Here is a 20,870-nt window from a genome sequence, read left to right as displayed (position 1 = left end):
TCATCTGCTGAAGACTCTGAACCAAAACAGTTAGCATACCGTGTATGAAGGAAATGACCGAGTATTTTGCATCTTCTTTTAGATTAGTCTTACGGTTCTTTAGTTAGCACTAAAATAGCATATGTTGCTTTTGAATAGGTTGAACAGTTGTAACAACCATTGTATTCTCTCGTATAAATAGCAAGTCGACTCCACAGTTCTAAGTGTGGAAGTCATTCCTCCAAATATCATGTTCTAAGTTGGTATCAAGAGGGTTCGATCCCTCACTCTTCCGGTGTGCTAACAAGTATGGGTGTTTGTTTTTCACCCATATCACCAGTTCCATCACCTACTTTACTCACATCATCCATCCATTTTACCTACAACACAAATTTCTATCACCAGACCATAACCATTCACCACCACTGTTAACATCGTTTGCTGCTAAAAATCTTGTTTGAATGTCTCTGCTAGTGGCAAGGCAACTGGACAGAGTATTTTGTTTGATTATCAACACTTTAGATCTGGTACTAAAAACATCCTTAAAAATCAGTTCTAAACAAATTTCAATACCTTTCAACAACAATACCAAAACAAATCATTACCATTACCAATTATATTTGTTAACCAACACAGATCAATACTACCAATTGAAGAGCTATTTCGACTATCTCACACAACCATTTGAAGAGGTATTTTGACTATCTCACACTATGAATTTGAAGAGAAACACCAATTTTCTCATACAAAAGGGCTATCTTCACCACGGTTCCGGTACATTAGAAGCAAGTTGCACATTCGTCAACTCAAGTACAACTAGAGGGGAGGTGTTAAGGATAGAGACTCATCTGCTGAAGACTCTCAACCAAAACAGCTAGCATACCGTGTATGAAGGAAAGGACCGAGTATTTTGCATCTGCTTTTAGATTAGTCTTACGGTTCTTTAGTTAGCATTAAAATAGCATCTGTTGCTTTTAAATAGGTTGAACAGTTGTAACAACCATTGTATTCTCTCGTATAAATAGCAAGTCGACTCCACGGTTCTAAGTGTGGAAGTCACTCCCCCAAATATCATGTTCTAAGTCAGCTATTGAAGGATAGGCTACGCGCTTACCACTAATTATCCAATCCATATGACAAGACTTGCATGATTTAGAGCATCCTTATCAAATTTAGCTATTGGTTCAATCATGGAGACGACATTAAAATGATAAACTCGTTGTAAGGGTGTTATTGAAATAGGACTCTAAATTTATTTATATATATATATATATATATTTTTGCCCGGTCTAAATTTATTTATATGTGGAAGTAATAATTTTGTAGTTTATGTCAAGGTGTTGGGGAAGGAGGATATTGCTTTTAAAAAGCTTTGGATTAGTAGATGACTCTGGTTTGCTCTATAAGTTGTTGAAAGAAGGTGACGTTGTTGCCCATTTTGCTGGAACAGCTAGGTTTGATGACATTGTTTCCCATAAGAACATATCCACCTTCTCGAGTTTGATAAGTAGAAAACCATTCTCCATGAGGACACATATGAAAAGTACAACACGACACGAATCAAGAATCCACCCACTATCGCAGCTTTCGGTATAAACCATGGGAACGTTTCCATCATCACTTTCTTCTTCAACATTTACAATGGTGCCTTGGTTTGCATTCTACTCAAGATTCTTACTTTCCTGATAATCCTTCTTGAAATGCCCTTCTTCCATTTGGCATGGTTCATACCTCCGACCAAACCTCCTCAATTACCTGGATCAGTATTTAGAACTCTACAGAATCTCTTGCTAAAGAACACGGATGCAGACCGCAACCCTTCACGTCTTTCAAGCAATTCAGTACTTGTTTCGGTGTACACCGTGATCCTCCGTATCCTGCCTGAAGGTTTTGCTGTGGGCGATATGTGCGGATGGAAAAGGGAAGCAGAGACAAAATCTAGGGCCCAGTCGGTTTTCTTCATAAGGGCGGGAACCAGAATTTTCCTATAAGCTTGTTCCTTAAAAGCTATCCTCATAAGTCGATATTTCTAGGCTCGGAGGATCATTTAGCCATTTACTGAAAGCCCACCTGTAGCTGATGAAGAAGAAGTAATTCAATGGGAGGAAGGTTGTATGGATGATGAAGAAACAAGAATTACACATTCGAGTAGACAGAGCCATGTTGATGCTCAAGTTCTGATGCTGATTTTACCAAAACTTTCAAAGATCCAATTAGGAGTGTGGTCAAAGGATCTCAAGGCCATTGTAGCACAGTTCCAGAAAGATCCGCTCATGTTGCCGCAGAGTGCATCTCAGGAAGTTTGAATGATGACCTGGTGAACAAGACAAGTATGAGTGACCAATCAGAATCGGGATATGGTTATCAACATGGAGCAACCGAGGAGTTTGCCTAAGGCTAGCCATTTGTCTAGAGCAACACTGAGTGAGGAGGAACTTTTGGACGCCTTGCTTTTGTTGTATCATTTGGGACTTGCTCCAAACTTTAAGCAGGTTAGTGGAACAATTTCTTTTAAATGCTGTAGTGTAGTCCTTATGGTGATCTGAGGCTTAATATTGTCTCGTTTTGAACTTAGTGTCTCTGTAATGATTGAACTTTGCTGCTCAATTGAGTGATGATATAATGTCTCAGTTTGGTTTTCTCTGTTGTATGTTCGGAACCTCTTTGTTATTAGCTGCTATAAAACTAATTGTTCACAGGCTAGTGGGTTACATTTCTTCTCCTAACAAAACATTATGTAAATTCCCTAAATGTAGGCATCATACTACACATCTCATCAGTCACAGTCGATTTCTCTCCTGGAGGAAACTGATAAGCAAATAAGGGAAAGGTCATGCGGTGAACAGCTAAAGCGTTTAAAGGAAGCTCGAAATGTGTATCGTGAAGAACCAATTGATTCTGTGAGAAATTGTGCCTGGTAGGTGCCCACAAAAGAAATATACTCGTAAATGTAAAAAAAGTTGTTCTTCAGTATCTATTTATTTTTTCTATACGAATTTACCTTTTAAAATTTTCTGCAGTTAATCTTTCTCTTTCATGATTTTTCAACTGCGTCTTATTGTCTACTGTGTAGGTATCGCATATATTTTATTTTTTTTTCACATTGGAAACAAAGAGGGATGTATCCAGTGTGTATGTGGATCGCCCAATTTCTATTGGTTGTTAGCAAAATGGATTCAGTGTTCACTTATATCCCCGAGTTTTATTCAGAAACCCTGGTAGGTAACACCCATGTAACTACATCTATTTTAGCGATGTATACTTTGTTTCATGGCTATCCATACACATGTTCTTATCCTTGCTTTGGTTTACCTTCAGGTCGATTGCTTCCATGCATTGGGAAGGAGCGAGCCTTCATTCGTCAAGCAAGGACTTTCTTCATTTGTAGTATGTATCTACTTGAAATGATCTCCCCACACACGACTTTGTCCCTCTTGTCCCGACAGCTCAGTCAATTCTATTTGCTATGCTTTTGTTGACTCACACACTTTAGCGCTATGACCCGAGCTTTTTTCACTTCAGATAACATATGGGAGTGTGCTTAATTAAGTATGCCTGGTTTGTTTAATATATCAGGTCACTTTTGTTGTCACCCACTTCAACGACCCATGGATATCAACTACAGATCTGATGGATCTCCTACTCCAGTCAATCTCGGTCTTGGTTCAGTACAAGGACTATTTGGCGGCTTTCGAAAACAATAAAGCAGCCATAGAGAGATTGCCAAAAGCATTGCTATCTGCATTCGCTAACAGATTGGATCCCAGTTACCAACATACTTCTGCGATTATGGAAAGGTTCAGGATTTGGGTTGTCAAGGCATGGAGAGTTATCATCCTTTATTTTCCAGGTGCAACTAATCACCTGTAAACCTCATGATTCTTTCTTGTTTTTCCTTGCATATTACGGGATTATTTTTATCTGCCATGTTTCTTATTCATGTACTTCATTCCTCTAGGGCTTACTGCGTGAGGGATGCATTCATGATGAAGTGTTACTCTCAGCTTCCCTTAATCAGTTATTCAACACTCTCAGCTGGTCTATGACTGAATTCTAAGTTTCCGTCTGTGAGATGCAAGAGAAATATATTTCCATATCTTTCATGCATATGTATCATGATTTCACCTGGATAATGGCCTATACTAAGGTGAGTTGTGGTAGGCTCTAGTATCAAAGGTTTCCCTGTGGTTGTTGATGCTATGGCTAATCTGAACGGTTGAACCAGAGGGATACATGGTACCCTAGATATCATATATGATGGTTTTGCCTAGGGCTGCACAACGGGTAGGGTGGGTAGGATATGGCCTATACCCGCCACCCTATCCGTTTACCGGCGGTTAAGAAAATCTTTACCCGCCACCCTACCCGCCAAATAATGGATAGGGTAGGATACGGTTAAAAAACTGGCGGGTAGGGTAGGGTTGGCGGGTAGGAATAGGGTATGTGCACTTCTAGGTAGGGTGGGTAGGATATGGCCTATACCCGCCACCCTACCCGTTTACTGGCGGTTAAGAAAATCTTTACCCGCCACCCTACCCGCCAAATAGTGGATAGGATAGGATACGGTTAAAAAACTGGCGGGTAGGGTAGGATTGGCGGGTATGGGTAGGGTATGTGCACCCCTAGTTTTGCCGCTCTTTCCTTGCTTTATTTTACATTGAGTCCATGTCTGTTGTAGCTTATACACAAAGTGTATATGTTGATTGAGTTGCAGCAAAGAAAATGTGGAATTATATTTGATCTCTCTTGCAATCTTGTAAGACTGCTGGAATTCTGTACTCGTGAGATCCCTGAAGCATTCCTATCAGGATCTGATATGAATCTTAGAAGGCTAACCGTGTTGATTGTTTTCATCCTGAACCACATTATTTCTGCCGCTGATACCGAGTTCTTTGACTTGTAAATCTTCTTTGTCTTTCCACTTTCTGAGTTTTCAGTATAAACCTTGATGTGCAGAAAACATAGAACGTCTAGGGAGGACCTGTGCTGGGCATTGTTGTGATACTGATGCTGATAATAGAGGCCTCTATACAAAAAAAAATATCTAAGAGCAGATAGTTTGCCTAGCTATAATGTATTAGTTTAGTATTAAACTAATGGTATCTATTTTACGTTTACGTTTCAAGAGCTTCTATTTCGTAAACTTAAATTTATGGTATCATTTTCTGGTTTGTTGTGCTAGATTATGTATGACGTATTGTCGTATTTTTCTTTTCGTTTAGCTTTTTTTCGCCTGTCTTAGTTAAACTTCGTTCATCTGTTGCTTTTGCAGGTCACATAGACTGCAAGGACAGACCATAAAGAAGACGAACCGGGGGATGATATTGCATCCTTGTTGGGATTGTCTCATCAGCTGGGCTGGAAGGGATCAAAATTTACCACCTACCAACTCATGGTTCCTAAAATTTTGCATCCTATCCCATATTCTAATCCTGTCATTTCTGTTGGATCTTTTAATGGGTTCCTCCTATCTGGCCCCAAATATTAAATGTACCTGCTGCAAATACCTGAAAATTGTGATCGGACATCAATACAATGGGAATATGACTATGAGATGTAAATGAAAAAAATGATTGAATCTTCGCATTTGGTTCTAGCAAATTAACTTGCGGAAAAGTAAGCTTAGAATAAAATTAGACAAGGTCGTGCAGGTTCAGCAAGGGAAGAAAGCAATCATGGGGCTCAGTCCTTAGAGAGCTGAAGTACCAGTTGGCATTTGTTTCCAGTCGTTCCAAATACTAAAACATTATTATTGCTCTAGTTATTATACTGGAAGACTAAACACTTGCGAAGGTTTCCTGAAATACTCGAGAAGCCTAGTAAAATTTGTCTGATTTAGGGGATAGGCGCGCTCGTAGGACATAAACGTATACGCACTTTGATGTTATATTACCTGCCGTTTCTAATAATCTGTAAAACTAAACGGCAAATAACTTGATACGTCGTTGTGTTTTACTTCAATTTTGGGTCCGCAAGAGTTGCGTCTTTCCTTGGATGGAAAGCCATGATATTTCCTTCATTCTATCACAGGCAGCATAAGCTACTTTTCTACGGAAATGAGACTATCGCAACGTAACCTACTTTTCCACGCAAATTTAGAATTACAAAGTTGGAAATTCAAATCTCCGATCTCGAAATGTGTTAAGGATCGAGCAAGAGAGAGGAGAGCATAAACACGCGGAAGCAATAGACTACATTGATAATAATCTTGGTGTATTAATTCTCATGGCTTAACAACCAATTTATATTGTTCACAAACTTGTCGACCACTCAAACTACTTTCCTAACTAAGATCAAACTCTAAACATAGACATATCTCCTAAATATAGACTCTCATATATATTATTTCCTAATACCCTCCCTCAAGATGGAGCATGTAGATCACGAATGCCCATCTTGGACAAAGAAATTTAACTTCGGTGTTCTTTTTTTCTTCAACGCTTTTGTTAAAAAAAAAATCTTCAGATCGTAGTTTAAAGACGTTTCGGTCCCCTTCATAGTTTAAGGACATCTTTCGGTCCTCTTCGGAAGTTTAAGGACATTACGGTCCTCTTCGTAGTTTAGGGACATCTTTCGGTCCTCTTCGTAGTTTAAGGACGTTTCGGTCCCCTTCGGAAGTTTAGGGACATTACGGTCCTCTTCGTAGTTTAGGGACATTTCGGTCCTCTTCGTAGTTTAAGGACGTTTCGGTCCCCTTTATAGTTTTAGGACGATTTCGGTCCTCATCGTAGTTTAAGGACGTTTCGGTCTCCTCTTTGTTTCTTCAGTAGAATACTTCTTGTACTCTTGGTTTCTTGGTTTCTTCGATAGAATACTTTGTGTACTCTCTCGACAACTCATAGGATTTTAACCTACTATCACCTCTTGGTGATTGGTTTTTTTTTTTTTTTTTCTTTCTTCTTTTTTTTTTTCTTCACAACATGAATGTTGTTTCTTCTTCTCTATTGTTCCAGTCACGCACTTCTTGCGAAACCTTCACACTTCTTTGTTCTTCAAGATTCTCTCACAATCCTTTCGTCTTTACAAAGTCTGCCACACTTTGTAGGATCTCCAAGTTTCTAACAGAAACTCTTCAACCACACTTCAATCTTCCAACTATTATAACTCTTTTGTCACGCTCACTGTAACACTTTCTTCTGTAACTATTCTTCAACACTTAACTGTGACATTCTTTTGTCACACTTCTGTTCACCTGTAACAGTTCTTTTGTAACTGGTAGGTAACAATCCTCCAATAACACTTTTTTTTTTTCTTTTTTTTTTTTGTCCAAACTTTGAACTCGAGCTTCCCTGTTTTGCTACTCAGACTTCTACATCTCATCTCATGAGTACCAACTAGCCTCATCACCATAAGTATTCAATGATCACAGCATCATGTTTTGTAAAATCGAACTCGGACGATCTTCATCACGACTGCCATCTCTCTAACCCATCACAGCTTCATCTTCCATCACCGAAGATCAGAGATCCATCAGTAGCAGCAGCATGCAATCTCCAGTCTTTATTCTTTCTTGACTAAAATCCATCATCGTTAACAGCATCAACAGAAAATAGTTAACGTTCCTGCTTCCATATCTCTCAATCGAACTAACAACTTCTCGAGCCTCTACTGTCTCCTTTTTGCATTCGAAAAATCTTCTTCGAACCCATTCCAAGCACCCATCTGAACTGATCGTGTAATACTATGCGGTTGTAAACCCCCTTTTTTTTATTATTATTATTTTTTTTAACCTAACCCTACCTTCTTTGTGACTTTCATAAACCAAAAACCCACAGCTTCAATATCGTCTCTGTTTAGGAAAGACACAACTCGTGTAACAGCAACCAAACTAGAACAGCATCGAACCCGAACTGTATGATTGCCAACGATAGCAACATGGCTTGAAAAGCCTTCGAACACTTCTTTCTTCAAAGCCTTCACGAACAAACTTCACGAGAATACTCATCAAAAATCAGCAGCACTTACCGCAGCCTACTTCTTTACCAAAAACGAAAAAACTTCTTTAAATTTCTTTTAACCAAGCGCAACTTCAAGACTAATTCTTTCTCTCCTTCTCCTCTTCCTTCCTCTCACCTCGCTCTGATACCATGTTAAGGATCGAGCAAGAGAGAGGAGAGCATAAACGCGCGGAAGCAATAGACTACATTGATAATAATCTTGGTGTATTAATTCTCATGGCTTAACAACCAATTTATATCGTTCACAAACTTGTCGACCACTCAAACTACTTTCCTAACTAAGATCAAACTCTAAACATAGACATATCTCCTAAATATAGACACTCATATATACTATTTCTTAATAAAATGACTCTCGCAGAGTTGCAAGATAATTGTCTATCTTGGATTCTGTTACGCCTGGTAGGAGCCAAAATTGGTATCTACAAGTACCAACTCCACGTTCTTAAACTCTCTCTTAATTCACTAGAGAAACTCATGATTTACTACATGGGTTTCCCTGTAGTGTCGCCCCAAATATAAAAATGTACGTACGTACCTGCTGCAAATACCAGAAAATTGTTGTTCGGACATCATCATATATATATATATAATGGGACCTCGGTACGCTCACATCGCCTGCAGCTAAAAGACGAATACTATTGTTTCATTTTCATTCTGGCCCACACCTACCGTATTTAAATCGATCTGAAATTCATCTTTCAAGAGATTTAATAAATAAGTGTCGATCAATCGAGAGAGTGGAGTAGATTTGAAAACAGAGGAGAGAAAAAACAGAGTTATTGAGTGAGAATGGAAAACAGAGGAGAGAAAAACTCTGTTTATCCTCTGAATAGTTATGAAGTTCATCCAAGAACTAAACCAACTCGTGTATTCATGTTCATTTATCTATGTGGAATCACAGCTCTTCTTTATCATCATCTTACTAAACTCATATTCCATTCAAATCATTTATTGCCATCAATCTTACTGTTGATTGATGATTTAGTGCTATCTTTCATGTGGGTTACATCTCAAGCTTTCCGATGGTGTCCGATTCGCAGAGAAGTGTATCCGGAGAATCTTTCAAGTTGTCAAAGAAGAGGATCTTCCAGCGCTGGATGTATTTATCTGCACTGCCGATCCATATAAAGAACCTCCGATAGATGTTGTGAATCAATACAGCGTTATCTGTTCTAGCATTTGATTATCCATCAAATAAGATTTCCGTTTATGTTTCTGATGACGGAGGATCTCAAATGACTCTTTTCGCGCTAATTCAAAGAGCTAAGTTTGCCAGACCAGAGAATGGCTGCCGTTTTGCAGGAAGCATAATCTCAGTAAGAGATGTCCTAAAGTGGTTTTCAACCAGCATGATTCTGCTCATCTTCAGATTGATTCTCCAGAGGAGTTTCAAAAAATGAAGGTCAACACTCTCTCTCTTCTATATATATATATATTTCTTTTTATTGCAAATTTTATAAATCGGTCATGATTTGTGTGAAAAGTGAAACTTTTTCTCCATTTATCAGTCACTCGGACAATCTTTTACGGGGGTTGTTCCACCATAATAATTTTTAAATGTTAGTGATCAGCATGGTATTTGCTAGTTGTTGACACTTCTCAGTGTGTCCTTTTCTTTTTACCATGATACACTCCCTAGGAAATCTAATATTAAAATCTTAAACCAGTGAGTTAAGGTAATTTGACAGTGAGCAATTATATGAGAGGTTTCTATAATCCATTCATGGATCATCATCAAGATGTGGATGAAAAAGTTACACCATTTTAGAAAAACAAGTCTACAACTCCAGCAATTTCAGAGGGAAGTCCTCTTTCATTACAAGTGTCTCTTCAACAATATGATGAAGTCAAGCTCTCAATTTATATGATCTCCAACTGGTCCTCCAAAGATCTGTGAGACATGACAAGTATGAGTGATAGTCCTCGGTATTTGTGGATCTTTTTTTATGAACCACACTATGGGAGTAGCCCTAATAAAGAACCTCCGCGGGACCCGACAATTGGTCAAATAATTCAAGTCCTGCCCCTAGTTAGCAATTCGGGATTCGGCAAACGTACGGAACGGCAAACGTACGAGTATTATACGGTTTTGTAAAATCCAGATTCGGTCCAAAATTCGGTCAACGGGACGTGATTCGTTAGTAATTCGGAACGGCATACGTACGTGTATAATTTGATTTATAAATGTGAGTTCGGTTCTGAAAATTCGGTATCTATATATAACAAATAATTTGTATTTATAAGGTCATACACCAATTTTTATGCATATGTGTGAGTTATTTAAAGAAAAAATAAACTTAATATGATGATATTAATAATATATACAACATTAGTTATCCAAGAGGACGTCGTATAGTGGTTTAAATGCTTGGTTAGTGAGTTTGAGATATCTCTCACCTTCACCTTCAAATCTCTTCAGTCATTTTTGTTTCATAAAAATTACAACACGTCTAATATTCGGTCGTGTATGCTCGGGAGGCAGTAAAGCCCAAAAAGTGGGGTCTTTGAAAAGTAAAAGCCAAGAATTTATGGCGAATTAAGCGGACGTATCATTCGGGATACGTAAAATTCGTGAACGATTCGCGAATAATCCGGGAATGCCACATAATACGCGACTTGGGTTCGGAGTTACAAACGTACGCGAATAAGACGGTAAAATTCGTGATACGTAAAAATTCGCGAATGATTCGCAAATGATTCGCGAACTTACTAACTAGGGTCCTGCCTACATTTGGATCCAAATTAAGGTCCCACATGCAAGACATGTTAAGATTTGGTCCGTGTTGGTGCCTTGGTGGTACTGATTCCACTTTTGCTGTATTCATGTACGTGTGAGGGTCCAAGAACTTAGCTCCGTCATATCCCATCAACTCTAGTAAAGAGGAAGTCAGGGATTCAATTTCCACCGCCGTAGAGGTTTGTAGTAGATTAGTTGTATAGTGGATTTATCGATGTTGGGTCTGGTAGTGGGACCAGTCCAACTGGCTGGGTTCGAATAGGGACCTGGGTCCGACTTTCGCATAAAAAATAAATAAATAAAAATAAAAAATGTATGTGCAAAGTAGTTATGAACCTGAAAATGGTAAATATTGTTGCTCTTGCTCTTAATCAACATGATTTATGGCTGACTCTGTATTGCTCCCTTTGTTTCAAAATAACATAGTGGTTTCATATTTGTACATGAAATCAACTTATTTTAATATATTTTTTGGATTCTAATTAAGAGAGTCACAGATATGTTTTTTCCCGTCATAATTATTTTTTTAAATTTTGGCTATCATTTCTTTGTTCACAGATGTTATATGAGGAAATGACAAGGAAGGTAGAGCTTGTTATGGAACAAGGTTTTGTAGATGACGATATGCTCAATAGTGAAAAGGAGCATCAATTTTTCGTTCAATGGAAAGTAACTGATGGATTTACTCGCCAAAATCATCCTACTCTCATTCAGGTACCATGTAAATTATATGTTTAATGTCAACTGCAAGATGAAACTTAGCTTATATAAAGACAACTCTCTTTATTGATGTTTAGAAAATCTCTCAAAACTAAACACAAACTCTAATCTTGCTCATATGATCAACCACAACTTTGGTGATCATATATATATAGAACTATAAATTCCTTTTCCTAGTCTTATTACTTTATTACATGTCTTTCCTTTTCTTAGAACTAGATGACTTCTAATTCCCTTAGGATTACATCAATTTCCTAATCTTGTCCTAACCAGCTTGTTAGTGACTTCTATGTTGAAGTTTAACCAACATTCTCCCCGTTAAGCTTCAACCTTACCCGTGACATATCTTGTACTCCAATCAGTTGTCTCATTTCTTCAAACTTGATCCGAGCTAATGCCTTTGTCAATATATCTGCTTTCTGCTCAGTTCCTGGTATGTGTTCAACGTTAATGACCTCCTTCTCGATGCATTCTCGTATGAAATGATACCTTTTGTGAATGTGTTTCGTCTTCCCATGAAACACTGGATTTTTAGTGAGTGCAATTGCAGACTTATTATCAATCTTGATGAGAACTTTTTCAGGTTCTCTTCCTTTGATTTCACCCAACAGTTCTTGAAGCCATATTGATTGTTTAGCTGCTTCTGTTGCGGCCATAAACTCAGCTTCACAGGATGAGAGGCTACGTGTCTTGCTTCTGTGAACACCATGTAATAGGTGCTTCACCTAGATAAAATATATGACCAGTTGTACCTTTTCCATCATCTTGGTCAATATTATGACTGCTGTCACTATACCCAACAATTCCTTTTGATCCTCCTCGACCATACTTCAATCCACAGCTGATTGTTCCTCTTAGATATCTCAATATCTGCTTTATTACATCACCATGAGACTTGCGTGGACTCTGCATATAACGGCTTGCTACTCCCACAGAGAAAGCCAAGTCTGGTCTTGTGTGTAACAAGTATCTAAGGCATCCAACATTTCTTCTATAACTCGTTGGATCAATCTCAGCTTCTTCTTGTGCCTTTGAAACTTTAAGTCCAAACTCCATTGGTATCTTAGTTGGATTACAAGTTTCAAGTCCTGCTTCTTTCAGAATTCTCCTTGCATAAGCTTCTTGTTTAATCTGAATCCCATCTACTCCTTGATGGACTTCTATGCCAAGGTAATAAGTGAGTTTTCCGAGGTCTGACATCTCAAACTTTGATGACATTTCTCTCTTGAACTCATTGATCACCTTAAGGGAGTTGCCAGTCAAAAATAGATCATCTACATAGACTGCAATCACAAGAAGCGTTCCCTTTTCTTCTTTCTGTATACTGATGTTTCTTTAGAGCACTTAACAAATCTGATTTCTCTTAAGATTTGATCTAACTTTGTATTCCAGGCTCGAGGAGCTTGTCTTAGACCATATAGAGCTTTTGATAACTTATAAACCTTATGCTCTTGTCCTTTTACTTCAAAACCTTCTGGTTGTTCAACATACACATCTTCTCGCAATTCACCATGTAAGAATGTTGTCTTAACGTCTAAGTGGTGAATTTCCCATGAGTTTGATGCTGCTTCTGCTATTAAGAGACGAATTGTCTCTAGTCTAGCAACTGGTGCGAAAACTTCATCAAAGTCTATGCCTGATTCTTGAACGTATCCCTTAGCTACAAGTCTTGCCTTATATTTGTTGACAGTACCATCAGCATTCCGTTTTTTTTGAAGATCCACTTAAGACCAATCACTTTTACCCCACCTGGCTTATCAACTAGAAACCAAGTCTTGTTTCTGTTGATTGAAATAATTTCTTCTCTACATGCTTGTGTCCATTTAGTCGAGACCTTTGCTTCCTGAAAATTCCTTGGTTCATCATTAACAGAAAGTAGCATAATCTCACATTCTTCTGCAGCTTGAAGAACATAATCCTCCAGATACTGTGGCTTTTGTATCTGTCTTGTTGATTTTCGCAGTGGAATGGGTTGAGTTATTTCATCGATCTCTCTCTTCTTCTTTTCTTTTCTCTTCTACTTCTTCGTTATTCTCATGTTTTCATTATTATCTTCTTCTTCTTGATTAACATCATTGTTTCCATTGGTATTGATGATTATGGGTCCTTCGCCTTCATCAATTACTTGACCCCATCTCATGTGAAACATTCCTGGATCCCTACTTGGTCCATCATTAGTTTCTTTCCAGTTCCAGTTTGCTTTTTCATCGAATACCACATCTCGACTCACTATACTCTTTTCGTTGTTGGATTGAATAATCTGTAAGCTTTGGATCCAGGCTCAATTCCTAGATTCACAAGAGTCTGAGATCGATCATCCAGTTTCTTAAGAGTTGCAGAATCAACTTTTGCGTATGCTTTGCAACCAAACACTCTTAAATGATCTATGTTTGGTTTTCTCTTTCGCAAACTTTCATATGGAGTCATGTCTTTCAGAGCTTTCGTAGGTATCCTGTTTATTAGGTATGTGGAGTGTCGTACAGCTTCTCCCCATAGATAATTAGGTACCTGCATAGCCTTTAAAGAACTTCTTGTCATCTCCATTAGAGTCCTTTCTCCTCTCCACCACTCCGTTTTGTTGTGGTAGCCCTCGAACCATCTTGTTCTGAGACATAGTTTTTAAGGTTCTGAAACTTATGTGTCCTAACCTTGCGTGCCACTTCCATGTCTGATCTTCCAGTCTCATATTCAGACACAATGGCCTTCCAATCATGAGACTTATCTTGTAGAGTCTATTCTGTGAGCGTGAGACTCTAACTAAAAGTCTTCCACTTGGGTCATGAACTGTTAGATAATCTTGTCGCATTCTAACATCACATCCAACTTCTGTAGCTTGTCCTAAACTTAGAATGTTGCTTTGTAAGTTTGGGATGAAGTAGATGTTTGTGACAAGCTTCTGTTCTCCGGTCTTGCTCTGAAATAGAATTGATCCTTTCCCTTCAATTTCTACAGAAGATCCATCCCCAAACTTCACTTGTCCTTTGATTTTCTCATTGAGTTCAGAAAAGTAGTGTCTCTTACCAGTCATGTGATTGCTGGCTCCATTATCTAAATACCAGATTCCTTCTTCTCCATCCTTTGATTCGTAGTTCTTTGGTATTAGTTTCCCTTCGTTTAAGAATACAACTTCGTGCATGAAAAGAGTTGTATCTGCTTCCCTTGTTTCATTCTTGTTTTCTTCTTCCATCTTTTGTATTCTTTCAGGGCATACAGAGGAGAAGTGTCCTGGTTTATCACATCTGTAACAAATAATGTTTGATCTATCCTTCTTTTCTTTCCCTTGGTTTTGATCATTCTGACTTGTTGTTCTATCTTGTAAGTTAAACCTTCCTCCCCTTCCTCGGCCTCTGTTTACTCTACCACCTCTTCCACGACCTCTTCCTCTTGTCGCAGAGTTTTGTTGGTAAGAGTTTGTGTACAAGAGTTTTCCTTGAGTTTCTCCATTGTTTTCTTCATCGAGGATTCTTTCTTCATATGCTTTCAATCTTCCAATTATATCTTCATAGCTAGTCTTCTTTAAATCTAAGACTTGTTCGAGAGAAGCTATGATATGAATATACTTGGATCTTGGTAAACTATTGAGAAACTTCTTTACCAGTTTATCTTCATCAATGGATTGTCCAAGTGACGCAGCTTTTGAGGCTATCTCTGATAGCTTTCCTGCAAAGCTATCAATAGTATCAGTGTCTTTCATCTTCACTCTTTCAAATTCAGACATTAAGGTTTGTAGACGGGCTTCTTTAACTCGATCAGCTCCGAGATTACGTGCCTTTATTGCATCCCAAATTTTCTTTGAAGTTTCCTGTTCACCAACTTGTAGAACAAGACATTCTGGTATTGCTTGAAAGAGTAATCCAATGGCAACATTGTTTTTGTCTGGGTCCAATTTACCAGGATCAATTGTTTCCCAAACTTTGTAGATTTTCATCAGTACCTTTTCTCATGGCCCATACTGTGTAGTTTATGGCGTTGAGGATTGGAACTTGTATTGATGGTGGCGTGAACTGTTTTGCACCCACAATGGTGGTTTCGTTTTCCATGGCTCAGAAACAAGCTCTGATACCAATTAATGGCAACTGCAAGATGAAACTTAGCTTATATAAAAACAACTCTCTTTATTAATGTTTAGAAAATCTCTCAAAACTAAACACAAGCTCTAATCTTGCTCATATGATCAACCACAACTTTGGTGATCATATATATATATATATAACTATGAATTCCTTTTCCTAGTCCTATTACCTTATTACATGTCTTTCCTTTTCTTAGAGCTAGATGACTTCTAATTCCCTTAGGATCACATCAATTTCCTAATCTTTTCCTAACCAGCTTGTTAGTGATTTCTATGTTGAAGTTTAACCAACAATGTTCAGTATCACTTTGTTGGTGTAACCTAATGAGATGATGTTTTCATTAGGTTACACTAAAACTCGCCAAAACTCTGTTGCTTAAGCTTTATCATCAATGAATCAATTTTCGTATTAAAAAATCATTAGGTACTCATGGAAATCCTTAAGGATGTTGATGTCTCGGGGACACCCTACCCAATTTAATCTACCTTTCTCGAGAAAAAAGTAAACATAATATTCACCACAAATTCAAGGCGGGTGCTCTGAATGCACTGGTAAGAAAAATGAAACCATGTTCACAGCAAAAAATACCAGTTAATATATATATTATTTGGCAAATAAAGTTTATTGTTTAATTTGATGAAGATACGTGTATCGGCGATAATGACTAGCGCACCGGTAGTTCTCAGCCTTGATTGCGACATGTACTGTAATAATCCTCAGGCTCCACGCCTAGCGCTATGCCATCTACTAGACCCGATACAAGGCTCAAAAACTGCTTTTGTTCAATTTCCTCAACGACATAGAGGGATTAATCCAACTGACATATATAACAATGAGGTTACAAGGCCGTTTATAATTAATCCTGAGGGGTTAGATGGAATTGGCACTACGAATTATGTCGGCGCTGGCCCTTTTATCAACCGAAAAGCATTTTATGGTGGCCCAACTCAATAAAATGTAAACATATTTCCTGGATTCCGTGACGATGGAAGTGGTTTGGATAGAAAAACAATGAGTTCAAGACTAATTTTGGAAGCAGCTAAAAAGGTTGCAGATTGAAGATTTTGGGATTCAGATATGGATCCCTGGTTGAAGATTTTTTTACGGGCTATCGTATGCAATGTGAAGGATGGCGCTCAATATTTTGCAACCCAAAAACTCCAGCATTTCTTGGAGATTTCCCAATCAGCTTAAACGATTCACTAATTCAAGTGAAACGATGGTCAGTTGGATTGATTGAGGTTGGGTTCTCAAAGTATTTCCCATTCACATTTGGTTCAAGGAACAGATCTCTGCTTATGGGAATGGCGTATGGTTTCTATGCATTTTGGCCAGTGTGGGCTGTCCCTATTATCATATATGGTCTTCTTCCGCAGCTTTGCCTTATAGACGACATGTATTTGTTCCCCAAGGTACTCATTGGTTTACCATTTATACAAGGGGTAGACATTGGTTCCACATGAAAATAGCATAACATGTTTCATTTAGCATTACTAACAATGATGACATATGATGCCAGTACGTCCATTAATGAATTGCTAATACATTGGATGCAGGTCTCTGACCAATGGTTTTATCTGTACGCATACCTCTTTTCAGCAACATATATCCAAGACCTCATCGAGAGTTATTACGTAAACGATATAAATTTCAAAAAATGGTGGAACGAGCAAAGAATGTGGTTGATTCGAGGAGCAACATGTTTCAGCTTTTCATTTATAGAATTCACATTAAACCAAATCGGTATCTCCGCTCCAGATTTCAGCCTTACAAGTAAAGTAATCGACAATGAACAGCAAAAAAGATACGACCAAGAAATATTCGACTTTGGAGTAGAATCAATTTAGTTTCATTTAGTTTTGGGATTGTGAAGGTGATATTTATGGATGGAAAGCTGGAAGAAATGTCGGTTCAGTTGTTTTTAAGTGGATTTGTGCTGGTACCTATTTATGAAGCGATGGTGCTGAGAAAAGATGGAGGAAGAATGCCTACAAGAGTAACTTTAATATCTGTTCTCATTTCATTGCTTCTTTGTTACGGGGCAGGATTCATAATGAAATGAAGTTGATCCGTGCCCGCTCCACACTTGAAAAGAATCTCTTAAGTTTATCAGATGATATTTGTCAATCTATGATGTACATTTAGATTAACAATAAGGTTATTTATTGATTAGTGTTTAATTAGCTAGCTTTGCAGGGTAAGATGTCTCACAAAAGGGTATAACCTACTTGAAAAATGGTGTGTACTTGCCTTGGATAGGAAGACCATTTGATTTACTCTTCTATCGTAATAACATAACAAATAAGGTTACTATTTCTCTACGAAAATGAGTCTATCATCAAAATGTAACTTACTTTTGAGAATTATAAAGTTGAAAAATCAGATCTCATTTAGAAACGGTTCTTGTAAAATCAGTCACGAAATTGCGGGCAACTCTGAATTGGAAACACGAGTACACAAACAAAAAAAACAACAAATAAACATTAAATAGCGTCTTCAATCTTTTTTAACTTCCCACCTCGGTCACTAAAAGGTGGCCGCCATTTGGAGTTAATTACAGACGTTATTGTTAAGGACACCTGGCGCTACCACATCCGTATACAACAGCACCTGGAGTTGCAACTTGCGCTTGCGGATAGTAAGGATCGACAACAACAGCGCCAGGATAGTAAGGATCGACAACAGCGCCAGGATAATAGGGATGGGATTTAATAGGAATTTTTTGAGTCGGCTGGACTACTACTACCGGCGCCGGCGAGTCCCGTCTTCCAAATATAGCATCAAACATACCTCCTATAAATCCTTGCGTGCCTTCACCCAAAATATTGGAAATTATAAGACAAAATGATAATGGACTAGATAATTATATGATGTATAGGGAGCTATATGTTGGAAAAAATGGGTTTCACAAAGGATGAATGACACATAGAAGAAAGTGTTGCACTCCAAAACTTTCAAGGCTTGTATAAATTTCTTTTAGACAAATATTTCTACCCTCCCAATAACAATTGGCGATTACAACAGGTATGCGAAATATTGCCTTCATGATACAATGAAAGCCCTGCAACGAAAACTGAATTCAAGGTTTGTACCCCTTGATTCAATCAAGAACACACAAAGAGATTTCTGATTTCTGATGATGCTTTTTTTGAAACAGAGAAAACAGATTGATTTTTCTTATATGTTAAACGAAACTGGGAGAAGCTATTTATAAAGGGTTTTGCACCTGTTGGGAATAGGTTTTTTTTATTCGCCAACAGGTTTCTATTCACGAACCGTCAGGTTCCTTCATCAACAGACATCAATGGTGTCTTTTGGATTCGAAATTTTCGAACAGGCTTTTATCGGCCAAATAAAATCTTCAGTTCAAAAATTCTTCCGGGGTCGACCACAATCTGGGGGGCGATGCCCCCCAGGACCCCCCTTTGGTTAGCGGCGTTGAAAATATTCCAACATTCTCCCCCTATTTTCAAAAACCATAAAACAAAGTTAAAATTTTTAAATCAGAGTGACTGCATCACCGAAGTGACTGCCTACGTACCCGAGTGGGATCAAGCCAACGTAGTTCAAGCACAATTGAGACTAAGCATCATCGTTGAAATCAACACATAAATGATAGGTATTTTTTGGATTTGAACCTTCACTTAGTGTAAGAAACTCAAAGCCTTATCGAGGTTCTATGGTGAAACCAGTCTTGAACCAAGTACCCCTTATGATAAAACCGGAGTCTCCACACATATTGATTTCATAAAATCATGTGTTCTGTAGCCAAGCACGTTAATGGCCATGTGCTTATATCCTTGTTCATGAGTCTTCTTTAGAGAACGGTCTTCTTCTCTTAGGAAACGGCCTTATTTCCATACTCATATAGGTAAGTCTCGAAGGTGTTTCTGCGATACACCTTTTACTAATCATAGACTCATTAAGGATTTACATCCATCCTATTTTCTTGCAGAAACCAGCACTAATAAGAAATGGGAAGTTTTTATATTAGTGCTCCATAATCCACATCCATAACTTGTTGGTACCACATTGAACCTTGTTTATCCTTTTCAAAACATAGGTTGGGTTTCTGCTATGGGAGATCAAACTTCCTTCACAGACCTTAGTCCCATTTCTTTCCTTTTTATTGAAACCACTGAACTTGGTAGACTTTTCGTAAATGGGTCTGCCAAATTCCTGGGGGGCGATGCCCCCCAGGACCCCCCTTTGGTTAGCGGCGTTGAAAATATTCCAACACTATATACATATATAAATGTATACTTACCCGCAGAAGATATCATTATTATCAGGACAATAAGAAAGACCTGAGAGAAAATCTTGGTGATGGAAAAACCTTTTGCCATTTTTGATTATCTTAAAAATCGTAACTGAAACTCTTATGGATCACCAAAAATAAAAAAGAACAAAAAACCTGAGATTTGTGTGCACAACAATTCTTCTATTTATAGCATACAGAAAGGACCATCCCATAAACTTGAACCAGTTTTCATGGCAAGAGACGTGCATGCTTGATTCCGAGATTGAATTTCCAACTACATTTAAATAAAAGGCACTTGCTCATATTTATATCAGAAGCACTTTGTCAATAATGTCACTGCAAGAAAGGAATTGACTAATGCTCAATGTGCGGGCACGTTCGTATCTAAAGATATATTTTGTGGTATCCATCCACTGTAAGTAAAGAAATGGGAATTGGGGGGGCACGTTCATTTCTAGGAGTAGTTCTTTATGAACCGCACTAAAAACCATCCCAAAACCGTATGCCCCAAAAAGTAGAGTGGTAAACCATTTTTGGGGGCAAAAAATTTAGACATACCGCTCAAATAGACAAGGTGTAAACCGCATACACACACATGGTGGCCCCAAAAAGCGGTCCCCTGTTAACTCCCGCAGCGGGCCCACTCGTTATGTGAGTATGGGGTTTATATATTGTTTAAAATGACGGTACGTGTAGAATGATACTACGGGAAAAATCATCATTGATGATTATGAATTAGAGTTGTAGTACCCATACGACAACTCCATTTTATGCATTGTGGAACGTGGGTATTGTAGAAAGTCAAAGCTTTTCTACAATGTTTGCCTAAGAGTTGTAAAGGATGATGTGATTCATGATTCGACAATATTTTTCCAACGTTGTGAATATCTTTCAGAATTATTTTGAAAGCCTAACACAACTCCTGCTTGTGTTGTAGGACTACCTTGACCAACAAAGTATGTGTATCGTGGAAATGTATGTATCAACACTTATTAGTATTTGCACGACACTAGTATGAGTTGTCGAAATATTTTGGACAACACATAATTATGTTGTAAAGACATTATTTCACAATATCATGTTTGTGTAGTTGAAAAGTGGAAGACAACATTTATTAGTATTGTGAATAATATTGTTAC

General features: G+C 38.0%; 1 protein-coding gene across 3 annotated transcripts; it reads left to right on the top strand.

Moving 5' to 3' along the window:
* The first annotated feature begins 8,672 nt into the window (after nucleotides 1-8,672).
* Nucleotides 8,673-17,573, top strand: LOC113327662 (cellulose synthase-like protein G2). Of its 3 annotated transcripts, none has more exons than XR_003349135.1 (4): nucleotides 8,673-9,342; nucleotides 11,236-11,391; nucleotides 15,894-16,882; nucleotides 17,027-17,573. XR_003349135.1 is itself a non-coding variant. In XM_026574822.1 (4 exons), exons 1-3 carry the CDS (start codon nucleotides 9,337-9,339, stop codon nucleotides 16,422-16,424), a joined length of 474 nt encoding a protein of 157 aa, XP_026430607.1. In that variant the 5' UTR covers nucleotides 8,673-9,336; the 3' UTR covers nucleotides 16,425-16,882; nucleotides 17,027-17,573. The 3 variants fall into 3 exon arrangements, 2 of the variants coding, with proteins under 2 accessions (XP_026430607.1, XP_026430601.1); XM_026574822.1 differs by having other exon boundaries at nucleotides 16,113-16,882; XM_026574816.1 differs by lacking the exons at nucleotides 8,673-9,342; nucleotides 11,236-11,391 and having other exon boundaries at nucleotides 15,732-16,882.
* The last annotated feature ends 3,297 nt before the right edge of the window (nucleotides 17,574-20,870 follow it).

This window comes from Papaver somniferum, chromosome 1 (genome assembly GCF_003573695.1).
Source record: "Papaver somniferum cultivar HN1 chromosome 1, ASM357369v1, whole genome shotgun sequence".
Taxonomy (NCBI): Eukaryota; Viridiplantae; Streptophyta; class Magnoliopsida; order Ranunculales; family Papaveraceae; genus Papaver; species Papaver somniferum.
The sequence above is the reverse complement of the archived record's forward strand: the minus strand, read 5'-3'. Positions and strand labels throughout refer to the sequence as shown.

What these genes read in the sequence shown, in the direction of transcription:
- LOC113327662 (XM_026574816.1), top strand. Translation starts at nt 16,586, where the DNA reads ATGCAATGTGAAGGATGGCGCTCAATATTTTGCAACCCAAAAACTCCA. An exon ending in ACATGTATTTGTTCCCCAAG is followed by an intron (nt 16,883 to 17,026) that starts GTACTCATTGGT and finishes CATTGGATGCAG; the next exon opens with GTCTCTGACCAATGGTTTTA.